The sequence below is a fragment of the Zootoca vivipara genome, chromosome 13 (assembly GCF_965207765.1).
Source record: "Zootoca vivipara chromosome 13, rZooViv2.hap1.1, whole genome shotgun sequence".
Classification (NCBI taxonomy): Eukaryota; Metazoa; Chordata; class Lepidosauria; order Squamata; family Lacertidae; genus Zootoca; species Zootoca vivipara.
Window position 1 is genome coordinate 39004231 of NC_142596.1, and position 27087 is coordinate 39031317.

Below are 27087 nucleotides of genomic sequence, written 5' to 3' on the forward strand. Positions count from 1 at the left end.
CACTGAAGTTACTGAAGATGAGTAAGTTCATTAATGTCAATGGGTCTACTTTGAGTTTCAGGGGAATTTCGATCAGAAAGTTCTCAAGATTTCTCCTCCATTTAGGCAAACTAGGCCATGGCCTAGGGCGCCGAAATGGAGGGGGCGCTGTCGAGCCTGCCCGCCGACTGCTGGCGCCTCCACACGCATCGCCGGAGCCTGGCGGGCGGCTGCTCGGCTGTGCCCCTGAAATGGAGGGGGCGCTGGCGAGCCCGCCTGCTGCCAGCGCCGGGAGCAATGAGCGAGCGGTGGCAGCGGCAGCGCCCGTAGCTGAAGCCTTCAGCTATGGCCGCTGTTGCCGCCGCTGAAGAGCTCACAGCGTCCCCTCCATAGGCGGGAGGCGGGCGAGCCAAAATGAGAGCTCAGCGCCCTCCCGCCTATGGAGGGGACGCTGTGAGCTCCTCAGCGGCTGCAACGAGCGAGCGGTGGCGGTGGCAGCGCCCGTAGCTGAAGCCTTCAGATATGGGCGCTGTTGCTGCTGCCACTGCTCGCTCGCTGCCGCCGCTGAAGAACTCACAGCGTCCCCTCCATAGCCGGGAGGCGGGCCAGCCAAAATGAGAGCTCAGCGCCCTCCCGCCTATGGATGGGACGCAGGCGCGTCAGCGGCGTTGTGCACGCGTCATGACGCATGTGCCGGGGGGAGGCGCCAGAAGGTGATTTAGCCTAGGGCGCAAAAAGCCCTAGCACCGGCGCTGATCCTGCCTGCCTTTAGTACTGGCCAACTTCATAAGATTTAACACCAGCCATTTTTACCTTCCCTGCCCATCCCTCTTTCCCAAGTTGGCTTTTGTTTCTGCTCCTCAGATTCTGACTTTGGAAAGGAGAAAGCTGCTCCTTCCCCTTCGAAGGGGAAATGCTACTTCCCTGAAGCTCAAAGTCTTTATTTATTTTATTTTTTTTAAAAGCTTTGATGTGTCAATGTGTAAACACAGGCTATTCACATGCCACAGTTCTCTACGTACCAATGATAAGCTTGAAAGAACTCCCTCACAACCACTTGCTTGCTGGCCTGAGACTTGAGAAGCTTAAACAGGTCTTGAGTAAATCGCTTCACTTGGGCCCTATGCGTTAAGGTTAACAAACGCTTAGTGCCTATCCCGAGAATCTGGAAGGAAAAAGACACATTTTTAGACCTCGTCTTATAGATGGAAAAATACGGTATTCAAAACAAGGGGGTTCAACACATGGCTGAATCCCTGTTACCTCTTCAGCTTCCAACACCTCCTCTTCCCAGTCTTCTCCCTCTTCAATGTCCAACCACCACTCCCCAGGCTCTGAGCCTTCTTCCCTTTGGGGTTCCCCAGCAGGTTCCTCTGACCATTTCTCTGCGCCCAACCAGTTCATGACACATGACAGATGTGTTTTGGGCTACAGGCTGACCATAGGCCATTCTGGCGAAGGATGATGGGAGCTGGGAAACAGCCATTAAGCAGCTTGAGAAGACATCTGGCAAGATGAGGCAATGGCAAAGCTCTCCAGGTGGTGGGCAATAGCCAACATAGGATACATATTGGAATAGAGCTGCCAATCTCATCTTCTGGCATGCAACCTAGACAGATGCAAATGCCCTTGATGTCCTGGGTCACAGCAGTAAAGCTACACATCAAAAGATTTAAGGGTAAGAGAATCCCTTCCAAACAATTGGCAAGGTAAAAGCAGGACCTTGCTTGTCCTGTGTAAATTAAATTTCAACACCAGCTTCTTAAAGAGGGGATCTACAATATCCCTGAAGACTGTGGAAGGCACCAGAGAACTCTTCTTCACCGTTGCTATCCTGACACACCACTCTTAACTTCAAAATGAGGATTTTTACTGCAGTTAAAAGCTAGCCTTTTATGTGAACTGACAGTCATCACTCATGGAGAAATGCACTTCAATAAAATTGAGACTGAACTCACCTGCAACACATGAGGCACCGCTTCCAGCAACTCCATTAACTTGGAACACCCATAGTCAGACACACGACATTGCTTTGCAAAATGGTGATGGTATGTTGGGATGAATTTACTGACAGGCATGATACATGACGGCTGGTTTTTCAGGAGATCAATCACTTCTCTGCTGAACTGAATAAGTTGTGGGTTACCCACAGGGCTTGTAGAACGGAGAATCCAAGGCTCTAAAAATGGGGGGGGGGAGAGACATAACAAGAACTCTCTGGCTTAGGAGGTAAGGGACATAAATGGAATACAATGAAAACTACAGGCAAAACTAGAATCATAGAATCATAGAGTTGAAAGAGACCACAAGGGCCATCCAGTCCAACCCCCTGCCAAGCAGGAAACACCATCAAAGCATTATTGACATACGCTTGTCAAGCCTCTGCTTAAAGACCTCCAAAGGAGACGACTCCACCACACTCCTTCTAGGAGTAAATCAGAACAGGAACACCATGGATTTGGGGGAAGTATCACATCTCTACAGACTAAGTGACAAAAACAAAAAGGCCACTATCTGAAGACAAGCTCGTCTCACAACAAAGCAAAAATATGAACTGTGGCTGGAATTCCAGAGAGACAAACTTGGTATGTCCAAAAGGGGTTTCAGGCATTGGGTGGGAATTTTCCTTCCCTCACAGAATTGGGGTCTGAGTTCCAGAACACACAGCTACTATTTTGTTCCCTGTTTTCTGCTGCAAGCTGAATGGTCATTTGAAAGGCAAAGCTTGCTCAAGGAACTAAATAGAAGTCATAGTCTGAAACCTAGAACCAAAACCACTCATCTGAACTCACAGCTATCTGTCCAACAGAACACCCAGAAGACGGCAAGTCATCTCTAAATCATCTCTAAAAAAACCTTCATTCCCTCAATCTCTTTCATGAATACTCCCACCTCCCCTTGGTACTCTCTCTATACATGCTTCCCACATCCCATCCATCAAATACAGTTCTTATCCTCTCTCCCTGCCATGATCATACCTGTCCTCCTTTTGCTCTCCTCAAGGCTCCATCCACTTCCCCCCCCCATCATTCCATATTTCCTTCTCTATTCCATTCACATATATGCATAGCTCAGTCAACAATGATCCCCTTCTCCCCTGTCCAGCCAATTCTCAAAGCCCTGCTGTTGTCCCATCATGGAAGTGGGCATGTTTAGCAAAGACTCATTAAGGAACTGTTAGCAACCGGAGGGGCACAGGGAGACCATTTTCACCCTCTTTTCTTCTAATCTGGTGCAGCAGATAGCCTGGGAGGCACTGCAGCAGCCCTCTGGCAACATACTGGCGCACGCAGGCACCGTGTTGGTTATCCCACATCTAAATTCTAGGTTATATGCTTTTGCAGGAATGGGGAACCTGTGACCCTCCAAAAGCTGCTGGACTCCCAACTCCCATCAGCCCCAACCAGCATGGTCATTAGGTAGCGATGACAGTTGTAACCCGCCAAGATCTGGAGTGCCACAAATTCCCAAGCAAATCAGTCACACAAAGGAACAGAATTATTTGCACACTAGTAATGTTAGAAGCAAGAAACTAACACAAAATACTGATGCATAAAAGAGTGAAATATGCACCTGCTGTGGGAGGTGGTGGCTTGTTATGAATCCACTTTACAACTTTGATGCCGTTTTGTGCAGTGGCAATATTCACACCAGGGACACAAGTGATGAGATGCTCCAGAGGGACACCTCCCTGGCCTTCCTGCACCATTTGCAGATTGCTGAATTCTGAAGCATAGCAGTCAGGAAAGCTGCAAAATAGAACAACATAATATAAAAAGCGTTAGACCAGACTGCTCGCTTGTAATGAAACCTTTGGTCAATCTTGTAGCAAAACAGATGCAAACAAGCATTAGCAAGTCTCTGTTTACACTGCAAGTAAGAAAAGCAGGTTCAAATTAAAGGTGACTTGCTGTCGTGACCTTAATTTGACGCAACCTACAGCTGACTACCCAACAGCAATCTAGGAATTTGGAACTGGAGACATGGGTCTGAAAAAAACTGTTGCAGGGTTGCCATAGGTCAGCAGGTGGTGCTATGCATTTTATGACCTAAGGATCACAAAGACAATTGCTACACATTTAGGAAAGTCAAGAGAGTAGTCTATCTAGGTTGGTATCGTCTCCACTGACTGGCAGGAGCTCTCCAGGGTTTCAGACAGGGGACACTGCTATCATTCCTTGGAGATGCCAGGGACTGAACTTGGGACTTTTCGCATGATTCATTACTTGTGAACTAGGCAGTATGCACTCTGCAGCTATGTATTTGCATTGCGTGAGAGCAGAATTCAGAACACGTCTTTGGAAGATAGCATCTCTGCTGAATACTGTGGTATCTCGGGTTACAGATGCTTCAGGTTACAGACTCCACTAACCCAGACATAGTACCTCGGGTTAAGAACTTTGCTTCAGGATGAGAACAGAAAACACACAGTGGCGACAGGGTGGTGGCAGGAGGCCCCATTAGCTAAAGTGGTACCTCAGGTTAAGAACAGTTTCAGGTTAAGAATGGACCTCCAGAACGAATTAAGTTCTTAACCCAAGGTACCGGTGTACAATTGTCCAAATACAGCCAGCATTTAATAGACTTGTCTTGTCACTTGGAGCCCCTTCAGCAACCAGGGTAACCCTCAATGTGAGGAGTCAGAGAAAACCAATGAAGGGGAGGTGGGGTTAAGCAAGGAGAATGATTCCAAGTAGCCTAAAGGGAGGATGGCTTTTTTGCTCTGCACAGCATTTCACCTCTCACCTGTGACCAGAACTATTGCGGATCACAAAGCAAACGGACCTGACTTTTGGCGTGTTTTAATGCTTAATATTTAATTATTTCATCTTTAATTTGGATTTTTTTTTAAAAAAATGTATATATATTATTATGCTTAAGAGAACTCAGAAGCTTAACTACAGAGACACTCAAGTGGAATGGGGCCTGGAGGAGGTGTTTTTCTCTCAGTGATGAACCATTTCTAACTTGCCTAGTGGAGGGAGTTGGTGGAGCAATCTATCCAAGGATCCCCTTCACTACAGGGGGTATTTAACCCGGCTCATTACTGAACATTCAAACAACGGCAAAGAAACCTGATTTTACCTTAGTAACGGCACTGTCCCCTCGTGGGTCTGCAACAAGCTATGAACTTGTGGTGCAAAGGTCTTAAGAGACAATATCACAAAGGGAACTTTGTAGGAGTCAGGATCAAAGTCATGCTCACTAGAGAAACAGGAAAACATTGAACAGTTTTTTACTGGCGTAAGACAATAAGGTAATATATACAGCCCAGGGTTCTGGCAAGCTGCCACTCTTAATTTGCTACTGTGGAAGATTTGTCTTATGGACTTTGGCAGCCAACAGCTACTAGTCTAAACTGGAGTCATCACTATGGTATAACCTAAGTAGATTAGTGGTTCTTCCACATGGGCATGGATTTGCCATCTTTCAAAGATCTTATACAGTTCAGGAAGCTGATGTAACTCCACATATAATGTTGCTTCACAGCTAATAATGGAGAGTTATATGTGCCGGACAGTTCTGTAGATATATTCCCTTAAAAACCCAATAACCGCCAAACACTTGCAAAATTTTATTAAACCACAATGCTTACGTAGGTATGGAACTTCCTCCCTATAATGCCAGGGACTGCTGGATCTCTGTTTTAAGACATCAGATTAAGATAGGGTCATTTCCCCAAACTTATGGTTTGGGCTGAAAAGATCGCTTCAGTTTCTTGAGATTCTAATCTACAGTGGTACCTCACAAGACGAATTTAATTCGTTCCACCGGTCAATTCGTTTTACGAAAAATTCGTCTTGTGAAGCACGGTTTCCCATAGGAACGCATTGAAATTTAATTAATGTGTTCCTATGGGCTCCGGGGGACTGGCGGCGGTGGCGCTTGCTCGCTTGGCTCGGGGAAGGCAGGCAGGCGGGCGGCAACAGTGAGCAAGTGCCTCCGCCGCCAGTCACCCGGAGCCGAAGCCTGAGTCAAGGGGAAGCCAGGCGGCGGCAGCCCCGGCAAGCAGTGCCCGCCACGCTTCGGCTCCGTCCCCCTTGGCTCGGGGAAGACAGGCGGTGGCAGCCCCCGCACCGCCATGCTTCAGTTCCGCCCCCCAGTGCCGAAGCGCGGCGGATGCTGCTTGCCGGGGCTTGCCAAGGCAGGCGGCGACAATCCCGGCAAGCAGCGCCTGCTGCGCTTTGGCTCCAGGCGCTGCTTGCCGGGGCATGTTGCCACCTGCTTGGCAAGCCCCGGGGAACCAGCTGTAGCGTGGGAAGGCGGCAAAGGAAGATCAGCTGTCAGCTTCCCGCGCTGACAGCTGATCTTCCTTTGCCGCCTTCCCACGCTACATTCTATGGCCGTGCTTCGCAAGATGAAGCGGCGGCCATAGAAAACCTCGTCGTTTCGTGAGTCCCTCGCGCAACGCAAAACGCTTTCGTCTTGCGAGGTACCACTGTATTTTATATAGCTGTTGTTGCATTTCTCATACTGATTTGTGTATCTCAATATATTATTATGTATTACCCCAGGAACCACTGGAGGGCAGAAGTATATAAAAACGCTCCAATTTCAATTCCAGAGTTCACTTACAAGAGAAAGATGGAAGGACCTGAAAAACACCTCTTACCTGAAATCTTTATTTATGCAGTGCTGCTTGCAAATGGGCTCATGATATTCCAGTTCTTCAAATATGATAGGACTACAGTTAGCTGAAGAGCCATCATGAGACTGTGAAGACCCCAAAGGGCTCTGTCTAGCTTGACTACTGGGTAAAAGACATACAAGTCTTCCATTGCCTTGATCGCGGATGGCTACGACGTCAGTTATTTTATACAAGTCTGATACATTTAACTTGTGTCCAAACCTAAAAAAAGCCAGAATATTTGAAAACTCTAATGAAGTGAAAGGGGTATAGAGAACTACATAAAAGTAGTGAGTTATGAATATACCGAATTTCTTAAGTAATTTAGCATGCAGTTTTCAGACCTACTTTTTCTCGTAGATCTCTGTGAACTTGAGAAGAGGCAGGCAACAAGCCGGAGCATCTTGAAGAATGGACATTGCTTCTGAACTGCCAATGGAAGTGATTGGGTGTTAGGAAAGGCACGGTAAATAATTTTATTCTTAACTATTTTCTTCATTTACACTAGATCCACCAGAATATTTTTTAAAAGGAACAGTGCTGACATAGCCCAGGCAGGCATTTAACTCTTCACTAGTGCCAATACACCAACTGAGAGAGGTAGTCTTGCTCAAAATTCTTAAGAGTTTAACATACCCTGACCTCCAGTAATGAATACTCTTTGGGTATATAACTTACAAGGCAGAGGTGAGGAACTCTCCAGGTATTGTTGGACTTCAACAATTGGCATCCTTGACTTTAAGGTGACCTCAAGAAGTGAGCCAGTCATTCCCTACACCTTAATGGTTGACCACCTAAAACAGGCACCCCCAAACTCGGCCCTCCATATGTTTGGGGACTACAATCCCCATCATGATGGGATGATGGGAGTTGTAGTCTCAAAACATCCGGAGGGCCAGGTTTGGGGATGCCTGACCTAAAAATAACAAAACCAAGTTCTCAAAGTAGCTGTTCCTGTGCTTATGTCTAGCCTAAAATTCTCGGCTGTGGCTTGAATCCATAGAAAAGAGATAGATCCTTCCATTCATTTAAGGTTACTCTATTTGAAGACAGGTGAAGCCCCTCAGCATTCTTCATGCTAACACAGTCTACCATCTATATGCTTCAAATGTGGTATTCTATTCTATTCTATTCTATTCTATTCTATTCTATTCTATGCATAGCTAATCCTCAGCCTTCAAAAGTCTCCATGTAAGATGTTCTAGCTTATTTTAAAATTACCTAACCAGTGCCAGGGATTTATTGGTAGCTCCTGTAGCGAGCGAAACCTGGATCCTCTTGCTGCCAATTTTGTATCTATGAAGGTAGTTGACAGCACGGATTGCCTCTTGTAAATTCTCCATTTGTACTATAGCCTTCAGCTGATAATCAGTATGAGGACTGAGTTCCACAGTCTTTACCTGAAACAAGAGATCAAATCAGCGCACAAATACCAAGATTGACATACAGTGAGGGGGAAAGTATTTGATCCCCTGCTAAATTTGCCCGTTTGCCCTCTGACGAAGAAATGACCAGTCCATAATTTTAATGGCAGGCTTATTGTAGCTGTGAGAGACAGAATAACAACAGGAAAACCCCCAGAAACCCAGAAGACAGAAGTCAGAGATTGATGTGCATTAGAATGAGTGAAATAGGTGTTTGATTCCTTTGCAAAAGATGAGGGGCAAATTTAGCAGGGGATCAAATACTTTCCCCCCTCACTGTATGATACTTGTGTATGTACAGAACCATCAACACAACCAGCCGCGACTACCCTCTCCAACATGCCCTGGTTCTCTGCAAACAATAAAGCCAGTTGAATAATGGCTAGAGCACAGGTGGCACAATGGTCGCAGTTCATCCACTTCTATGTTTATGCCGATTTGTTTTAACGTGTGACCTGCTCTGAAATGATCAATGAGGAACAAGAGTTTCTGTTCTTGAGCTGCATCCACAAAACCCAAAACAGGGCAAATGAAAGTAAACTCAGATGTTTACCTTGCCATGCTTAGAGAAGATTTCTTGCAAAGTTTGCTGCAGCTCCTTTCTGGACAGTCTGTAGTCTATATTGCTAATCTGGATGTCTGCTCCATTTGCAAAAGGATCTGGGTAGTCCACGCTACCAGTGTGATTGATGAAGGCGAGTGGAGAAGATCTGTTTGAGAGGTTTGGAGACACACTCCTAATGAAGTAGGGAGGAAAGCAAGGGAGTTCTAGAATTATTCATTCCACTGTACATTACACACACAAGGAGAGAGAAATCGCTTTGGGCATTTAAAGAGCAAGGTAATTTTTCTTTAAGAGATATGAAATATCTCAAATACCGAATCCAGTTAGTTATACTAGAATCAGATTTTCGGTCTTCCTGGCTCAGGGATAGACAATGTGGCTCCCTCCAGGTGATGGTTGGGAGTACAGCTCCCATTATCCCTGACTGTCGATCATCTTGCCTGTGGTTGACAAGAATCATAATGCAAGAACATTTAGAGTGTGCCATGCTGGCTACCCCATCTCTAGGTCTTTACACTAGGGTTTTGGATGGGGTCTCAGGGATTGAACATGAACTTGAGACTTTTTACATGCAAAGCATGTACTCTTCCAGTGAGCAGCAAAAAATCCTGAACAGCTCTATTTCGCAACACATGGACTGGAGTTACACACATCTGTTCAATGAATATATGAAGTCAAAAAGCGTCACATTCACATAATACAGAAACACAGAGCAACCTTTAAATTCTTGTGTAAAAGTCCTCTTTTTTCACTTTTAAAAACAAAAGGTCTAGTGTCTCCAAACATCACCAGTCACGTGTTACAGAAATGGGTATTCCAGGTTAGTAACTGTGACCTTTCAATTCCACACACACCAAGGATGGTTATCTTCTGCTTGCATGTGCAGACAGATAATGGATCAACCACTAGCCAACACTCAAGAGTTGTTGAGCGGCAAGGGAATGAAAGAAGAGGAGAGAGCCTAAGGGCCATAGCTCAGAAGCAGAGCAATTTGCATGCACAAGGCATTTCCAGGTAGCACCAGGAATGTCCCTTGTTTGAAACCCTAGAGTGGCTTCCTGCTGGTGTAGACAATACTAAGTGATATGGACCAATGGGTCTTATATGCAGTATAAGCCAGTTTCTACATTCCTCAGTTTGGTTTCAGACCACTGCACTAATCCACTGGTGACAGGTATATATATGCAGACACACGTGCATACTGAGAAACAGGATTAAAACCCATTAAGTTTCCCAAGCATCTTGGGCTGGCTCTTAGACAAGCTTCTCTGCAGACCTCAGTGTCAGGATTCAACCGTGCACAAGCATTCCAAAGGAGCATTCAGAGAAATCCCCAAAATTGGAGCCCAGGGGTCTTCTGCTTTTGTCAGAGCTTTGGACTGCAAGAGATGCTTACCTAGAGGACCAGCGACTTTGAGATATCAGCACAGGACTGAGCTGCCTTGACGCTGTGAGCATACTGAAAGCAGATGGGTAGCTAACTTGGAATACATCATCCTTCTCTTTTTTATCTATTGGGGAGTTGTTGATGCTTCTGGCTGCCAGCGAATCTTTCCTGCATAAAGAAGAATGGCCTCATTAGCTTGCAATTTCGATTCTTGCTTTTTACAAATTTCAGACTTGCTCCTGACATACTTTAGACTGTTTTTGTGAACAGAGTCTCCTGCTCCTCCTTTCTTGGTTGCCAGGGCTATGGAACTTGATGCACTAGAGTTACTTTGCAATGATGCAGTATCCTCTTTTAGTGAGTCTTTGTGATTCTCGGTAATTTTCACATTCTTTGACTCCATGCGGCAAAGTTCCTTGAAGAAAAAAATTATGCAGGTCAGCAAGCGAGGGGATTATGGTAGGCTAAATGCAACCCACAACTTAGACATGAATATGAGACCTGCAGGTATAGGGCAGTATATAAATTCAATTCATAATAAGAATAATATCCCTTAGAAGAAGCACCTACACTTTGGAATTCTTGGCCTACTGACAACAGACAGGCACCTTCACAATACTCTTCAGTTTTTGCTTAAAACATTTTTGTTTGGGCAACTTATCCAGACATGTAGAAGTTACATGCAATTTATAGCTTTTTAGCTACTATTTATTTTAATCATCTTTTTAATGTTTTCATATACCTGGACTTCCTTGTTTTTATCAATACTTTGAATGTTTTATATTCCTGGTTAACCGCTTAGAGCAGGGGTGTCAAACTCAAATTCATCGGGGGCCGCATCAGCAGTTTGGTCACCCTCAAAGGGCCGGTTGTATCTGTAGGACTATGTGTCCACTCTTTATTATCATAAATTATTGTCACTGCATTCAATTATTACTGTTTTTTGTAATAATGTAAGTAATAACTAGCTCTGAAAGCAGAAACATAGTCAGAATAATGGCAAGTAGATATTCAAATGTACAATTATTGTACAATTTATTGAAAAATGATTTTTGGTAACTGCACTGGGTGGTGGAGGCTCGCTAGGGTTTCATGCAGGACCTTTGCAGAGCTACTAGTACCTGGAGATGCTGGGGTCCTTCTGCATGCAGGACAGATGTTCTGCCAGTGAGCCACCACCCTTCACCAAAGGGACTGGCTGAGGTTGACTCACTGGAGCTGCTCTCCTGGTTCCAGGGTTTAAGGGCCAGAAGTATAAAGCAGCATCCTATGTTTCTGAGGAGAGGGAAAGGGAGGGAGGGAGGAAGGAAGGAAGAAAAGAGGGAGTGGGAGGGAGAGAGGAAGGAAGGAAGGAAAGAGGGGAGAGAAAGAAGAGTAGGAAATAAGGAAGGGAATAAAGAAGGAAAGAAAAAGAAAGGGAGAGAAGACGGAAAGGGAGAAAGAAGGAAGGAAGTAGAGGGAAAGAAAGAATAAGAATGAGGGAGAGGAAGGAAGATGGGAAAGACGGAAGGAAGAAAGGAAGGAAGGAAGGAAGGAAGGAAGGAAGGAAGGAAGGAAGAAAAGAGGCAGCAGGAGGGAGAGAGGAAGGAAAGAGGTGAAAGAAGAGTAGGAAAGAAGGAATAAAGATGGAAATAAAAAGAAAGAGGGAGAGAAGACAGAGATAAAGAAGGAAGGAAGGAGAGGGAAAGAAAGAATAAGAACGAGAGAGAGGAAGGAAGAAAGGGAAGGGGGGGTCGCCGCCTTGATTCAGCGCCAGAAAAGAGCGCGAAGGGACCCAGGGGCAAAAAGCATTTCCCGTGCAGCGTGAGGCAGCGGGTGTCCGTTTTAGGAGAAGTGCGTAAAGCCTCAGAGTTGCACGTTCGTGAGGCTGAGCCACGGCAGCAGGAGGAGAAGGTGAGGCAAGAGGAGGAGGAGGAGGAGGAGGCGGCTTCCCGGGTCGGTGCCCGGCAGCACCGTGCAGAGAGTCCCGAGCCTCTGGGACGCAGCAGTGCTCTGTAGCACTTTGAATCCTCCTCCTCCTCCACACGGCGCTGCTGGGTGCTTTGTCTGTGCTTCAGCAGCAGCAGCAGCAGCCGTTTCCAGGCACCGAGCCGTGGCAGGAGGAGGAGGATTCAAAGTGCTACAGAGCACTGCTGCGTCCCAGAGGCTCGGGACTCTCCGTGCGGTGCTGCCGGGCGCTGACCCGGCAAGCTGCCTCCTCCTTCTCCTGCTGTGGCTCAGGGCTCTCCATGCAGTGCTGCTCCGGCCGCCTTTCTACCCCCCCCCGGCCCCAGCTGTTTGTCGGTGCTTTGTCGGCGCGGCGCTTCAGCAGCAAGGTCCCGCTGCTGGGTCCCACTGGCTGGGGCGCTCGGCGGGCCACATGATGAGGTCTGGCGGGCCTGATTTGGCCCCCGGGCCTTGTGTTTGACACCCGTGGCTTAGAGGGTGTTGCTGCTGTTCGTTTTTAACCAACAGTATACACATTTTGCTACATAAATGCATGAAAAACATTTATGTGTAAATTTATGTAACAACCTTCTCATAAAACTTCAGGAATACAAAACAATCAATAAGATGACTGTCCAAGAAAATCTGTAAGCAGCTGCAAGGTCTGTCAGAATAATAATACCTTCAAGACATGCCTGAAAATCAAATGCAATGATGCCTGCCAAATCTCTGCTGGAAAAATATTCTGCAGCATGGGACCAGCGACACTAGATGCCTGAATTCAGGTCAAAGCCAGCCAGGCCTCTGTAACACATGGGACAATTAAGAGCACTCCCCTAGATTATACGAGATCAAGCCTTTAAGGTAACCTGGACCCAATAGCCTTGAACCAGGTCCAGTAGCATGTGGGCAGCTAGTGCAGATGCTTGAGCAGCAAAAGCAGAATCTAAGTATGGGAAGCGCAATACAAGTCCTTCTTTTACACCAGCTAGTGGAACCTTGGGGTGCAACAAGCACAAACCCAGTTTCCAACATTGCATGTGGCACTGGCTGTGTGTCCCCTGCAAGTTCAGTAGAAACATCTGCAACTGGGTGGTTTTGCACAGAATGCAAAAGGGCGACCTATTTATGGACACCTGGGCTCAGTGTGCAGATTTTGAGGGACAGAGCCTGCAGGGCATGTGACACTAAGGCCAAAAGTGTGGTTTCCACTGTAACTTGACAAGACCACACATTTCAATAGAACTACTATGGGTTTGGCTACGAACATGAGTTTGACCAAACTGCGGGAGGCAGTGCAAGACAGGAGTGCCTGGCGTGCTATGGTCCATGGGGTCACAAAGAGTCGGACACGACTAAACAACAACTATGGGTTTGACTTAGATGGACACACTCCACAGAGGCTGGTGACAAAGGGTAGGGAAGACTAGTGGATTAACACCCCCCCCCTCTAAGGCTGAATATGTCTCACCCACCTCAGAGTTTTAAATCATGAAGCTATTACCTGCAAGCTCTTTACGCTGGTGTTCTTTGCAACAGAGCCGTGCAACTGAGGGCCTTTTCCCACAGCAGCTTTTGCTGATGGGTCAGTGGAGTCCTTGCCCACGAGGCACAGCTTTGTGCTCTTGTTCGCTTTTTTGGGCGACTTCACTTTTTCCGCTCCGGTAGAGCTTGCGTTCTTGGCTTCAGCAAGCTCCTTGTTTTTAGGGGTAAAAGAGACGACGATCCTGTTGCCGAAGACGTCTTCGTTCTCCATCCGCTTCTGAGCGCGCTCAGCGCTGTCTTGATTTAAGAAGCGGAGGATCGCGCTGCTGCCGGAAAGGGTCAGTACTTTCCCTCCGCAATTGTCTGACAAACGGCGGAGCCTGTAGCAGACACTTTTGCTGTCTCTGTTTGTTGGCAGGTTGTAAACATAAAGCAGGGTATGGCATGCCTAAAAGACAATGGTTGGTTTTTAGTGGGCTTCTAGAGAATAGGGGGTAGAATCATAGCTGAAGACACAGCATGCTGGTATTATATCATTAAGAAATGGCAACCCGGAAAAACCATAGCTTATGGACTATTTGTGCTCAAGAAAATTTGGAACATGGGCTGATAAAGACTCCGAAGATTAAGCTTTGGACAGACACCACTAATTGCCAGGCGATTTACCAGCTACCACTGCTGGCCTGGGTCTCCTCTTCTGCCTTTTTAACTGCCCATACTGCCCTGGGGCAATGTAGTATCCATCTTGGGTGTCTACTCATGCCCTAGGGCAGTGGACTATGATTCTATTTCACCTGAGATTTCTGCATTACTGGGGGCTGGAGTAGATGACCATCAGGATCTCTTCCAAATCTACAATTCTATGCCTGGGTAATTAAAATGGTGGCTGCCTAATGTTCATTGGAGTACGACACCCCTCCTCTTCTTCCTTTTCCTGTCTGTAAATCCATCCAATGCCCCCAACCCCACTGCAATATATGAGAGGGGACAAAGACCTGCAGTTGCACCAAGCCACCTGCTGCAATGAGGGGGCAAACCTGGGAGCAAACATCACTGCAAGCTTCTCCACAAAATCAAGAGCACTTCAACTTTTCATGAAAATCTGCAACAGAAGTCCCAAATTTTGCACTTGTTTCTGTATTCTGAGAGTTCACAAAACAGTTAAGTTTCATGCTCACTTTGAGCAACATAATGCTTATTGTTCCCAGAGTAAAGCCAGCATATGTTAAAAAGAAATTTTAACATGCAACTGGTGCATGGGAGAGTCTTGTTATGAAACTTGGAGCTAGCTGTTTAACCATGTATTGCTGGCACGTGAGTTGTTATTGCATGTCACACCCAGGACCAGCCTAAGCCACATCTAGAAATACAATTACTTTGGGCTGAATGGAAGCTAGTGCTCCAGTCAAGTCATCTAAAAACCAGAGAGGAAAATCACTTACTGGTTTTTTCAGTGGCAATCTTGGAGGCAAATCTGAAATGAATTCCTCAAATCTGATGAGCTCATGAGCATGATGCAAGAGAGCCTCAGAAGCTTGATTTTTATGCACCAGGATTATGTGGAAACCATGACGGTGTCTCAAGTCACTGAGCTCTAGTGCAAAGTTAACATCAGCTGAAAAACAAAAGCCCAACAGCAACAATAAATCATTGACTGAAGAGTTTTGACAAGTTCACATTTTCATAGGCTGTTTTCCCCCAAAAGCCTCAGCAGATCAATATATTTTGCAATATGGCAACAAAGCCATATTGGGACCCTGTTTTCTTTCCTGCTTGCCACTATTCATTGCATTGCCTGTGTTAAACAAAACAACAACAACCCTGCAAGGATAATTTCATTTCAAGAATCAGGTGGCAGCCTGCCTCCACAAAGAATAACCCAGACACACAGAATAATTCAGACTAAAAATGAGAACTTATTCTTGTGACTCACCGGTAAATGAAAAACATCATTTTGTTCATTCAGTAGCTTGTTTATTCCTCGCTCCCCCCCTTCCCCAAAATGGAATCCGCCAGCAATAAATTTATCTCACTCTTTGACTGCCTCTTTTCCTTCCACTTTGGAAGATGGGGAAAAGAGAAGGGGTGGGGAGAATGCCAGGAAGGGGACACAATACGAGAGGGTGTCTCTTGTGGACATGCGTAAAGTGTGACTTTAGAAAAGACTTGCTCACACTTAAAGGAGACAAAGGCAGGAATTCACAGAAGCTCTTTTCACCCTTAACCTTCAATGGCCTACCTTCATATGAAGGGCCACAGCTCATTGGCCAAGCATGTTTTGCATGCAGAAGGTCCCCTGGCTGCTCCAGTTAAAGGGGCCTCAAGCAGCAGGGCTGCTCCATCTGAGCCTTGGAGAGCCACTGCCAGTCAGAGTAGACACCACTGGGTTAGCGAGACCAATGGTCTGACTTGCTACAAGGCAGCTTTGTGTGCTCAAACAACTGCAGGCTGTACAAGGAGGCAGCAGTTTCTGACTGTTATTTCTACTACTGTCTCATTTAAAACAGCAGTTCCCAAATCCTGAATGAGTTAAGGGGAGGCTGTAGTTACTCAATATGGAGGAAACAGACTTCATACACACTCAGAGGGCAACTAGTTATTTGTGTTCCTTCCTCAACTGAGCCATGGCTCAGATTACACCCTGAACCGAGGAGAAAGAAGATACAGATGCATCAGACAGGCTGAGAAGGTGGCATAGCTGCCAAGTTATCCCTTTTTTTCAGGGATTTTCCATTATGCTGAATAGGCTTCCTCGCGAGAAAAGGGAAAACTTGGCAGCTATGGAAGGTGGTGCTCCAGAGTGTAAAGCAGAGCGAGGAAACATGTGGCTCTTGATATGTTATCCGACTACTGTATGGAGGACCAGGGGAATCTGCATCCCCAGCCCCACCCACTGCTGGTACAAGGCCCCTAGAAGGTTCCCCATGACTGATTGTGGCCCTAGCAATCTGTATTCTTCCTAAACCTGGAAACTTGAAGAAGGAACATTAATAGATATTTCAATGCAGCATTCACCGGCTTTGATAGAAGCCGAAAGCTGTTTCCAAGGACACTTGTACCTTGGAGGTCAAACAGCTTAATTTCCAAATGTTTTGGCTCCCGAACGCCGCAAACCCGGAAGTAATTGTTTCAGTTTGTGAACTGATGGGGCGTCTGCGGCTTCCGATTAGCTACAGGAGCTTTCTGCAGCCAATCAGAAGCCATGCTTTGGTTTTGAAATGTTTTGGAAGTTGAACTGACTTTCGGAATGGATTCTGTTTGACTTCCAAGGTACAACTGTATCTCGTTCCTTTGTTCTCTACAGTCCCACTTGAGCCAATGCAACCCTCCTGGCATGGACTGTAAAACCAAGACGAATTAAAACCCAGAATAGTTTTCTATTTAATGTTATGCTCATTTAAGCAAAATGGGGGTGGGGTGGGGGTGGGAAATCCCTGCTGATCATAACACGTTATGCAGAAGTTGTGCAAAACTCATTACCACTGTGATTAGGGTAGTTTGTGCATCGACCTGAATGAAACTGTGCAGATGTTCTTATACGTGGGCAAAAACCAACCAAATGACCACAAAAACGCATCCTCTCTCTTTTTAAAGCACTGTTTATACATACTTGATACAAGGACCACAGTGGCTGGTGCGGCGTGAGTATCGGCAAATCTTCTAAGACTCTGTCTGAGTTTGTCATCAGCTGCATTCTTTGCTGTTGCGTTAATGTGTGCAACTGTCACCTAAAGAAAGACAGGGAACATTCGTACTAAATATAACAGGACCCAATAAAACACCTGAGAAGCTTCCTGTAGATGCAGCAATGCAGCTGGAAAAATAAAAGTCTTTCCTGCTCCAGAGGGTAGGACCCAAATCAACGGAAGAAGGTTACAAGAAAGGAGATTCCAACTAAACATCAGAAAGAACTTTCTGATGGCAAGAGCTGTTCGACAGTGGACCCTCAGAAGGTGGTGGACTCTCCTTCATTGGAGGTTTTTAAGCCATAGCCAGGTTTTTTGCCCCGGGTGAAGTCTCCAGAGGGGTGCCATTGAGGGTCCCAGCCTGTGTGTTTGTGTGTATGCAAATGTGGGTGCCAAACTGAGTCTTTGACCCAGGTGAAATAAAGCCTAGTTTCGCCCCTGGGTTGTATGGCCATCTGCCATGGGTGCTCTAGTTGAAATTCCTGGCTTATGAGACCCTCCAACTCTGCAGTTTCAGGAACTATTCGCTTCCCTGGGTCAAACTTTAAACTGGAGAGAAGTTTACCTGACAGTTGTTCAGTTCTTCAATAACTTCTTTGCTCTCCTTACTGATATCACATACACAAATGAACTCTGCTTCTCTGTGGCCTTTGAAGAACTTTTCACGAATTCGCTGTACCACTGCAACAGCTGAACGTCCAGAAGGAACAGAACAGTTTTCAATATCCCAAAAGACTCCAATGGGAGGCAAATTTTCTAGCACTTGGCCTGTTAGAGCAACCTCTGGAGATCCTACAGTTGGAAAAGATAGAAAGTAGTCATATGCTATTGTTAGAATTTGCAGCAGTTTCACAAGTTTGCCAGACGTTAGAATGCTATATCTGGGGGATTAATTACACAGAAAACTGTTAAAGTCAGGATGGTTAACCTTTAGCTTTCCAGATGTTGCTGGACTACAACTCCCATAATCCCTGGCCAATGGCCATGCTGTTTAGGGGCTCTTCAACGATCCTGATCTAACCACATCTGGAGGGCCACAATTTAACCACCCATGGATTAAATCCATCTAGTTTAAGTGATATATCAGGGGAAATGTTCAGCATAATACCATTAGTTAAAACATCAGCCCCTCTGTGGTCCACATTACATTTACCCCAGAGCAAACTTTTTATGGCCAATGGAATCATGCCAGTATAAAGGCACTTTTTGACCCTTACATGGTGGAATTTCATTTCACTCCACCTGAGACAAACTGGGATCTTTAATTTCAATAAGCAGAACTAAGAAAAAAATCCATAGTGAGGCATCTGACATAAAGCAAATCAGCAGATTGAGACTTTGAGGTTTTAACCAAAGTTCTGTCTCACACATTATGCAATGCAAACGGCAATGGACGAGACCAGTGTACCCAGCACAGGGAGTAGACTGGGCTATTTAAAGTCCAGGTAGTTAAAAGGCTGTTAAGAGAGAAATAAGGATAGCCACTTGGTGACTGCAGTGAATAAGGATGGGTTGGTTTGGCTGACTGGCCTGCTTGCCTCCTCCCCAACCCCTGCCTGAATTCTGCAGGCTACATTCCATGCCATCACAGCCACAGATAATATGCTAACAGGATAATGATAGATATATTTTGCCCATCTACTTCCAAGAATGTAATAAAAAACCCTGCTGGATTTAAAAAAGAAAAGAAAACGGCTGATCTAGTTCAGCATTCCAAAATAACCATCAAGGTGCCTTCCGGAAGCCCATAAGCAGGATATGATTTCAACAGCCCCCCTTCCACATTTATTCTCCAGTAACTAGGAATTGCCTCTGAACCTGTTAGTCCCATGCAGCCATAATGACTAACACCCATTAACAGATGAATCTGTGAGAGGAAAAGGATGACCCCAAAAGGCAACACTTAAAAGAGATAATGCTCTTATAACAGATCAAACAGTCCATGGTTCATTTTTAAAAGCACACCTGCCAATTTACCGTATTTCTGTGGCAACTGACCAAAGCTGCTTGCCAAAAGTAAAGTCTTCTCTTTTCTTACTCCTTTGGTTCCGCAGCCATTACATATTGGGAGGGAGACAGGTGCAGCTTGGACATTTGGAGGAGCTGTATTTGGCCATAGGTTAGCTGCATCAACCACACTCTCTCTGGATGGCTGCTGGGAAAAGTTTAGCATCATTTATTAACCACATTAAGAGAGACATAAATGCAGCGTGCTGTCAACTGACCTACATTCCATGTGGACTAGGAGACCTGCTGTGATTTTGCAAGGGTCTATATAAGTTAAAGCTCATACATTTCATACATACCCTGGGTTGGCAACTTTTTAAAAAAAGGGGGGGGGGAGAAAGCTTCCTCACTTTGAAGAGGGGTGGAATCAAGTTTCTCTCTTTTGTTTCTGAAGTAGCTTCTTGGGGTGCAAGGAGTCCAGGGGAAAGCGCACAACTTGAGAACAGTGCAGGACTGAGACATACTGTAATTGCTTTACTGGATCTAGGCCAATGCACATCCCGTTCAGTCTCAACCACTGACAGGGCAGAGAAGAGAAAAAACGGGCTAAAAAACGGCCACATTAACTCAAGGGACAAATCCCAATGGTGCTGTAAATATATCTGTAGCAAAAATAGCACCTCACATTAATGGGAGATTGTGGATGCCCACAGCACAGGCTTCTGGTAACCAATCCCTACCCTGCTCTACTGTGGTAGGGTCTGGGTGGACATTAACATGTGATCACACATTGCAAGTTTTCCCTCTTAAAAGGCTTCGTTGCCCAAGTGCCAAAAAGTTGTCGCTGAAGAAGCAATATTTGCTAGCATCCATGTGATAGGGCTGCACTTATTAAAGAACCTCAACATTTATTACCGAGTTTAGGATTTGAGTTACTTCTACTGCTTTGGCATTAGTTTCAGGTAACAAACATGACTCACCTTTAAAAAGTACCCCCCCCCAAAAAATATGCTTTTTTCTTAGCATCTGTTTGGTGGGCCAAATAATAATGCAACAGGGGGAATGATGAAAAACACCTTTGCTTCAGTGAGAAAATGGCTGTCATGAAGTGCGCATGGCGTAACACAAAATGGTTGCTGTGGAGAGCTGTGGCAAAACGCAAAATGAGAGTGGCAACCACCAATGACAACCTTATGATTCCCATGGGATGTCAGCTATGCCCTGCTGGTCCCGATTATGGAGATCTCTTTCACATACACTGCTGCTATTGTTGTCTAATAAAACCAGTGATCACCCCTCAAATATAGAAGGTAGCCATATTACTCCCCTTTCACAAAAATCACTAACAAGGTACCTGCATATTTTGCCCCATTAGCTTCTTTTCTAAGAGGGCTAAAGACATTATTATTATTATTATTATTATTATTATTATTATTATTATTATTTTTAAATGAAAGTTCAGAGTCTAGGACACCTTCCCAGGGACAACACTGGGAACCTTCATGGGCGCCATGTCATCCGTGGGCTCCAGGCTGGCAACTCCTGATGTAGCATCTAACCACAGCTTGGAGCTTTAGCTGAACTGAACCTGTGTGCCAGCGAAAGTGAATACTAAGTTTATTATTCCAGAATGGTTAGATGAAGTATGCTGCTCCTCAAGAAACTACAGAACAGGATTAGGAGACTCAAGAGGGTTTTACATTTCTATGAAGCTGGCAACCATCCACCCCAATTCCAAATACAGTTTAAATCAACAAGATATTAATTGGAAGGCCGGAGAGATCAGATTAAAGCTACGAAACATCCAAATACTCTACTGACATTTTCACTATACACAGTATGTTATAAACGGTGTGGTACAAACCTTGGTTAGACACTCAGTGCAGTAGTGAGAGCCCTTTAAGCAAACTGAAGGTGCCACTTTTACGTGCAGCGAGTTGGTGCAAGCACAAGAAGTTCGCTCCGATTGTGCAACGTGCTCCTCCAAAAGCCCCGCAGCCCCGCTTGTGAATTCAGAACAGGAGAAGTAGCCCGAAGTTGTGCAGCTCTGATGGGTAGGAAATGGGTGCAGTTTGTGGACGTTGCTGTGGCAGGACTGGAAGTGTAGCTTCCCACAGCAGGGGAAATGTGGGCAAGAAGAGACATCGTTTTCCAAGCACACTCCAGACAAGTCACTGGCCACTCCTGCCACGCCACTTCGTGTTGGAACGTTCTTGAATGACGATGCAGACCGATAGGCAAACCCAGACCCTATCTGACAAGTGATTGTGCCTTGTGAGTCTAATACTGTGCCAGGGTGAATCAAGTTACCACCACCACTGTTGCTGCCGCCACCACTACCACCAAAACGTAGCTGAGGCACATGAATGGAAGAATCAGAGTTATGAGTACAACAGCTTACTTTGGAACCAGATGAAAGTTGGATTTGCTTTTGCTGAAGGGTGTGATCACTGGGAAGGGGGACAGCTGCGTACTGTTTCAAAGCAGTATGGCGGGGGGATGGAACATCCTTCAAATCCACAGCAGCTTTCTTATTCTCCATGGACTCGTTCTGAGGGGTAAAGAGCCATTATAAAGAAGATCAGAGGATACATTTAGTCTTATAGCACCAGGTTACGGCTCCAACAGACAAAACCTGCGAGGGCACGGAACTCGCATACTAAACACATTTAACTGGTTTGAACTATTATGTAGGCCAAAGGCAAACTTCATATATTCATTTTACATATTTACTGGGTTTTGAACCAATTTAGATTTATTTTTTTTAACACAAGAAGCGGAACAGAATGAAGATTTGATTACAGTTGCCAGCAGAACAAGGGTACTGATGGCAGAAAACAGATACTGTGTAAAAGGTAAAGGTACCCCTGACCATTAGGTCCAGTCGTGACCGACTCTGGGGTTGCGCGCTCATCTCGCATTATTGGCTGAGGGAGCCGGCGTATAGCTTCCAGGTCATGTGGCCAGCATGACAAAGCCGCTTCTGGCAAACCAGAGCAGCACATGGAAACGCCGTTTACCTTCCCGCTGTAGCGGTCCCTATTTATCTACTTGCATTTTGACGTGCTTTCGAACTGCTAGGTTGGCAGGAAAGAGAGGTAAAGAGTTGTTTAAAGGTAACTGCTGGCATACTCCAAGCCCTCCTCTTTTACTACCTGGATAGCTCAGTTGGTTAGAGTATGGTGCTGATAACGCCAAGGTGGCAGGTTAAATATAAAGAAAACCCCTCGATTTATCACCCACCATTGAACCCAACACGCTCTTATGTGATTTTGAGTTGCGGGCTTACTGGTCTAAACATTTAAAGCAAAAATGGGAATCTGTGTGTAATGTAGGAAACATATGAACCTCCAGTTGGACAACAAGTCCCATCTTCCCTGACCAGTGCCCATGCTGATGGCAGCTGAAGTCCACTATCCCAGGTTGGGGGCCTTATAGGGCAGGACACATTTATGAACAGTTTCTGGGATAGAGGGAAACTTCCCCTTAGGAGAGTATTAAATATCTTAATATACATTGCACCTTCTCTCTTTGATGACACAAACAGGACACTTAGAACCTTCAATAGGTCACTGGTGTACTAGTATTCCACTCAGCAAATGTATGCCAAAATCCTACCGCTTTTGCACTAGGAGGGAAACTCTGTTCAGTAGCTGAAAAGCAGTTAGAGAATTTCCACAGCCATGGTTTAGCATCGTTATTCTGTTGCTGAAGCCATCCAAACGATCTAGTACAGACGTCCTCAGTTATGTTTCCTTCCATTATACTGCCAAACAGAGGTCAACATTCTGACATCTTTCCTTTCTTTCATTCTCTGTACCTGCTAAAAAAAGAAAAGTATATATTTAAACCACAAAATCAATCCAGGTATGATAATTAAAATGACCTAACGTTTAGTTAATATTAACCTTTAGTTGCAAATGCTATGTGGAAACAATTTATGCAATCATCTGTTCTGCTTGTGGGGGAGGGGGAAATCCCACTGTTTTCTCAGCAAGCACCACAAATAAGCAAACATTGACTAACACTAACTACAGGAATACAGATTTCCTGATTCCGGCCAATTCTGGTAGTACTGTTACACGCCACCCTGATCTCTGAGAGGTGCAAGATTCCAGGGGTTCCAGAAGCTTACCCAGGGTTCGGTTTCCTTGGAATGAGGGACAGCGGAGATTGTGGTGTCTTTAGGATATGTGGCATATTTGCACATATATACAACCTGTGCCTAGAATGGAGAAGCTCACAGCTTTAGCAACCAAGGCTCCTCCCTTAGCTGCAGCCTTGGACTCAAGCAATAAAACAGGAATGGTTCTGTCTCTCCCAGCTGCCCAGGCTGCAACCTCTACCTTCTACCTCACATAACTTAACTCTCAACTCTGGCCTTTGTCTCAACTCTGGCCAAGTTGAGGGAGGGCACAGAGCCACTTCCTGACCTCAGGCACAGAGCCAAATCCTTTGTTCCCTTGGTGGCCCATTACCTCACTAGCAAGCCTGGCTTTTCCAGGAATTGAATCTGTGCTTGGTCCAAGAATTAGAAGGTGGCTCAGGCACAGAGCCTACCCCCCTAATACATAACAATACTACAGTATACCTTCACTAATAAGTAAATAATTTGTTAAAAGCATCCCAAATCTGCTCTATTTATATTATAAGATTTATATCCTGCCTTCCAGGACAAGTGTCCTCACAAGGCAACATATAAAACCAGTCATAAGAGACACAAAATCAACAATTTAAAATTTATGATTATCCCACTTTAAGCAGTCAACACCTCTGTAAGAAACAGCTATTAAAAATTTAAAGTAGACTGAAATTAAAATGCTCTACTAGCTTCCTTCTGTAGGCTCCCCAGTAAAGTTTCGCATATCCCCAGGTTCTTACAACTCCACATATTGCTATTAACATAACCCTGTGCCTTTACTATGCTGAATTGTGGTTACACCAACCCCACTCCACTACTACGGTAGGAGGCTGCTAAGGGAGTTGGGGTATGGAAAATGAATACGTAATGAAAAGTATTCTTAATAGACCTTTACTATGCCTTTTTAAAATTTCAAACTGCCCTGAGCGTTGGCTGAGAAACAGTTCACAAGCCTAACTACCAAGGGTGTATATATTTTAGATTAAAAAGTTTCACCTTGGGAGCTACTCTGCCGGGCCTTTGCTTTGGGCTATGGAATAAAGCAAGAGGACGCTTGAAGGAGCCGAGGAGTTGAGAGCAAGCTGCCAGAAGAGCAAGGGGAGCTACAAGCAGAGGGAAAAGAGCTCCCGGGGAGACGCCATGGGGGACGAGGAGTTTAATGCAGCTGCGGGGAGTGACTGAGTCACCCATGTGGCTACTAGAAGTTTTAAATTACAGTAATTACAAGGGAGGGAGAAAAACTCTACAGGAGAGCTCGTTGATTTGGCTTCTGAACCCTAGCGGTTCCCCTTTTCAGAGTTCTAGTTCATTTGTCGGGTTGCTTTATCCGCTACGCAATTTATTAAGCTATCACCGTCAGGTTCTTAAAATTGAAATTATTGATATTTGATTTTTTTTTAAGCCGCACTGCATGGGGAAACCAGGCTATATACTGTACTGTATACTTCACCCACACTTATAAGCAATAAACTATGTGTAAGGGGAGCAATGGGATGGAGGGGGCGCGACAAGCCACAAACGGGGAGGGGAAACCCTCGAGGAAAAAATAAAAGTCCCCCCAAGGCCACCCCTAACAACGTATGTAGAAGAGGGAGGGGGAGATATAAGGGGACACTGACCGGGAAAGAGAAGGGGAAAGGGCCCCTGAGCATGCACAGAACTCTTTCCCTCCCACATTCTCTCTCCGCCCCAAGTCTTCAGCCCCCCTCCTCCTCCGAGACACCCCACGCGCGTCCCAGCTGCGTCCCCTCACCTCTCCGGCCCCACGTCCTCCACCTCACATCCCAGCGCCCAGCGCCTGCGTCCCGCCGCCGCCGCCTCCTCTCCCTTTTTGTTTTGCTCCCCGCCTTCTCCTTTCCCCCTCTCCGACTTCCGCCTGCGCTCCGCTACTTCCGGCGCCTCCTGCCGTTAAGGGAAACCCGCTCGCTGTCGTAAAAGGACGCCGCTGCCGTAACACGCCCCTTTACCTATCCTCTTCTTGGAATTTAGGCCCGCGTTCCCCCCCCAGGGCCCCTCGCGCGCGCATGCGCGCGGGGTAAGCCCTGCTATTCTCCGCTAGTGTTAGCTCTCCTCGGTTAGTTTCCCCTGCCCCTCTAATTAGTGTTAATTATTTCTCGCCCCTTTCCATTGTGTGTTAGAGCTGAGAGCCGGTCACTGGCCTTCAAGGTCATGACTGAGTGGGGATTCGAACCCTGTTCTCCCGAGTCCTAGTCCAGCACTCTCGCCATTACACCACACTGGCTTTAGCAGGCCGCACTGTAGTGACTAGAGCAGGGGTCAGCAAACCTTTCCAGCAGGGGGCTGGTCCACTGTCCCTCAGACCTTGTGGGGTGCCGGACTATATTTTTTTGGGGGGGGATGAACGAATTCCTATGCCCCACAAGTAACCCAGAGATGCATTTTCAATAAAAGCACACATTCTACTCATGTAAAAACATACTGATTCCTGGACTGTCTGTGGGCTGGATTTATAAGGCAATTGGGCTGGATCCGGTGTCCCAACAGGGACCTGGGAGAGCAGAGTTCAAATCCCCACTCGGCATAATGCCTTGGGCCACTCATTGCCTCTGTCCGCCTAACCTGCCTCGCAGGGTTGTTGTGAGGGTTGAATGAGGAGGGGGAGAACCCTAGTTGCCACCTTGAGCTCCTTGGAGAAAAAAAAGGCAGGAAACAAATGGAATGAATGAATGGTTTTGCGGGTGCAAATCCTACTCTAGATGCTTTGGACAAAGCTATGTGCTTTAAGGTTGTGGTGGTGTGGATGTAATGAGAAAGGTCCTCTGAGCAGGTGCAGACTGCTTCCATCGACTCCCCCAAGCTGCCCATCTCTTCCAAGCTTTCATTTTCACCCCTCAGGGATTCCTCAAACATATCAGAGAGCAAGCCCTGCTGAACTCAATGGGACTACCGGTAGCATCTGATGAGATAAGGACAGGTGTGTTGCAACAAGAACTGTTTGCTGTTCTTTGCTGCATCTTTGTCACTAATTATGACAAAGCTTCTGTGGTTCAGAGGCTACTCATTTTTCCACATGAAGGTGTATTCATTCTGTCATGTGAGCCTTCTCCTGAAGCCTAAAGCAGTAAGATATGTTTATATTATATTACAAGATATATTATATTACAAGATTTATTTAATTTACAAATTGCTTCCTGTGAAGCAACCTGGAAGTTGACCGGCAGTTATTTTCAAAAGGATCGCACACACCATACATTTAAAGCAGGGGTCAGCAAACTTTTTCAGCAGGGGGCCGGTCCACTATCCCTCAGACCTTGTGGGGGGGCCAGACTATATTTTGAAAAAAATATATGAATGCATTCCTATGCCCCACAAATAACCCAGAGATGCATTTTAAATAAAAGGACACATTCTACTCATGTAAAAACACAAGGCAGGCCCCACAAATAACCCAGAGATGCATTTTAAATAAAAGAACACATTCTACTCATGTAAAAACATGCTGATTCCCGGACCATCCGCGGGCTGGATTGAGAAGGTGACTGGGCCGTATCCGGCCCCCGGGCCTTAGTTTGGGGACCGCTGATTTAAAGTATACCCCTTACACCCCAAGAGCTACAATTCCTAGCACCCTTAACAAACTACAATTCCCAGTGTGTCTTGTACAAACTTCATAATGCAGTGTCGTATATGGTGGTCATGCAATGTCTTATATGGACATCTAAAATGAAGGCAATCTTCTCTTTTTTAATTGATGGTTTTATTTGGCTTAATGTTTCTCTTACTGGTTTTGAAGTTTTGTTGTTGTTACATTGTATTTATAAATTGCTTTAAGTTCACTGTTGAAATATTCCAGAGCAACCATTATTGATAAGTTGTTGGCTATCACTGCTATCCGTCACACACACACACACACACACACAAAAAACCCCTGGTAAATAAAGACAACCTCGTAGCATGA

General features: G+C 45.7%; 1 protein-coding gene across 12 annotated transcripts in view; it reads right to left on the reverse strand.

Moving 5' to 3' along the window:
• Positions 1 to 25062, reverse strand: part of MARF1 (meiosis regulator and mRNA stability factor 1) — a 40308-nt gene extending 15246 nt beyond the window's left edge. Inside the window, exons 1-18 of one of the 12 annotated variants that reach the window (XM_035131054.3) lie at positions 24922 to 25062; positions 22646 to 22850; positions 20892 to 21578; positions 19058 to 19232; positions 17646 to 17872; positions 17005 to 17122; positions 14837 to 15009; positions 13414 to 13842; positions 10232 to 10398; positions 9993 to 10151; positions 8585 to 8768; positions 7829 to 8007; positions 6956 to 7036; positions 6593 to 6829; positions 5065 to 5184; positions 3553 to 3728; positions 1938 to 2158; positions 1002 to 1144 (exon numbers count right to left, since the gene is read on the reverse strand). In XM_035131054.3, coding sequence (XP_034986945.1) covers positions 1002 to 1144; positions 1938 to 2158; positions 3553 to 3728; positions 5065 to 5184; positions 6593 to 6829; positions 6956 to 7036; positions 7829 to 8007; positions 8585 to 8768; positions 9993 to 10151; positions 10232 to 10398; positions 13414 to 13842; positions 14837 to 15009; positions 17005 to 17122; positions 17646 to 17872; positions 19058 to 19232; positions 20892 to 21578; positions 22646 to 22789 — 3620 coding nt within the window. In that variant the 5' untranslated portion in view covers positions 22790 to 22850; positions 24922 to 25062. Of the gene's footprint in view, positions 1 to 1001; positions 1145 to 1937; positions 2159 to 3552; positions 3729 to 5064; positions 5185 to 6592; positions 6830 to 6955; positions 7037 to 7828; positions 8008 to 8584; positions 8769 to 9992; positions 10152 to 10231; positions 10399 to 13413; positions 13843 to 14836; positions 15010 to 17004; positions 17123 to 17645; positions 17873 to 19045; positions 19236 to 20891; positions 21579 to 22549; positions 22851 to 24921 lie in introns of those variants that run through there. The other 11 variants (XM_088656557.1, XM_088656556.1, XM_088656558.1 and 8 more) reach the window with 11 other exon arrangements.
• Between the last annotated feature and the right edge of the window lie 2025 nt (positions 25063 to 27087).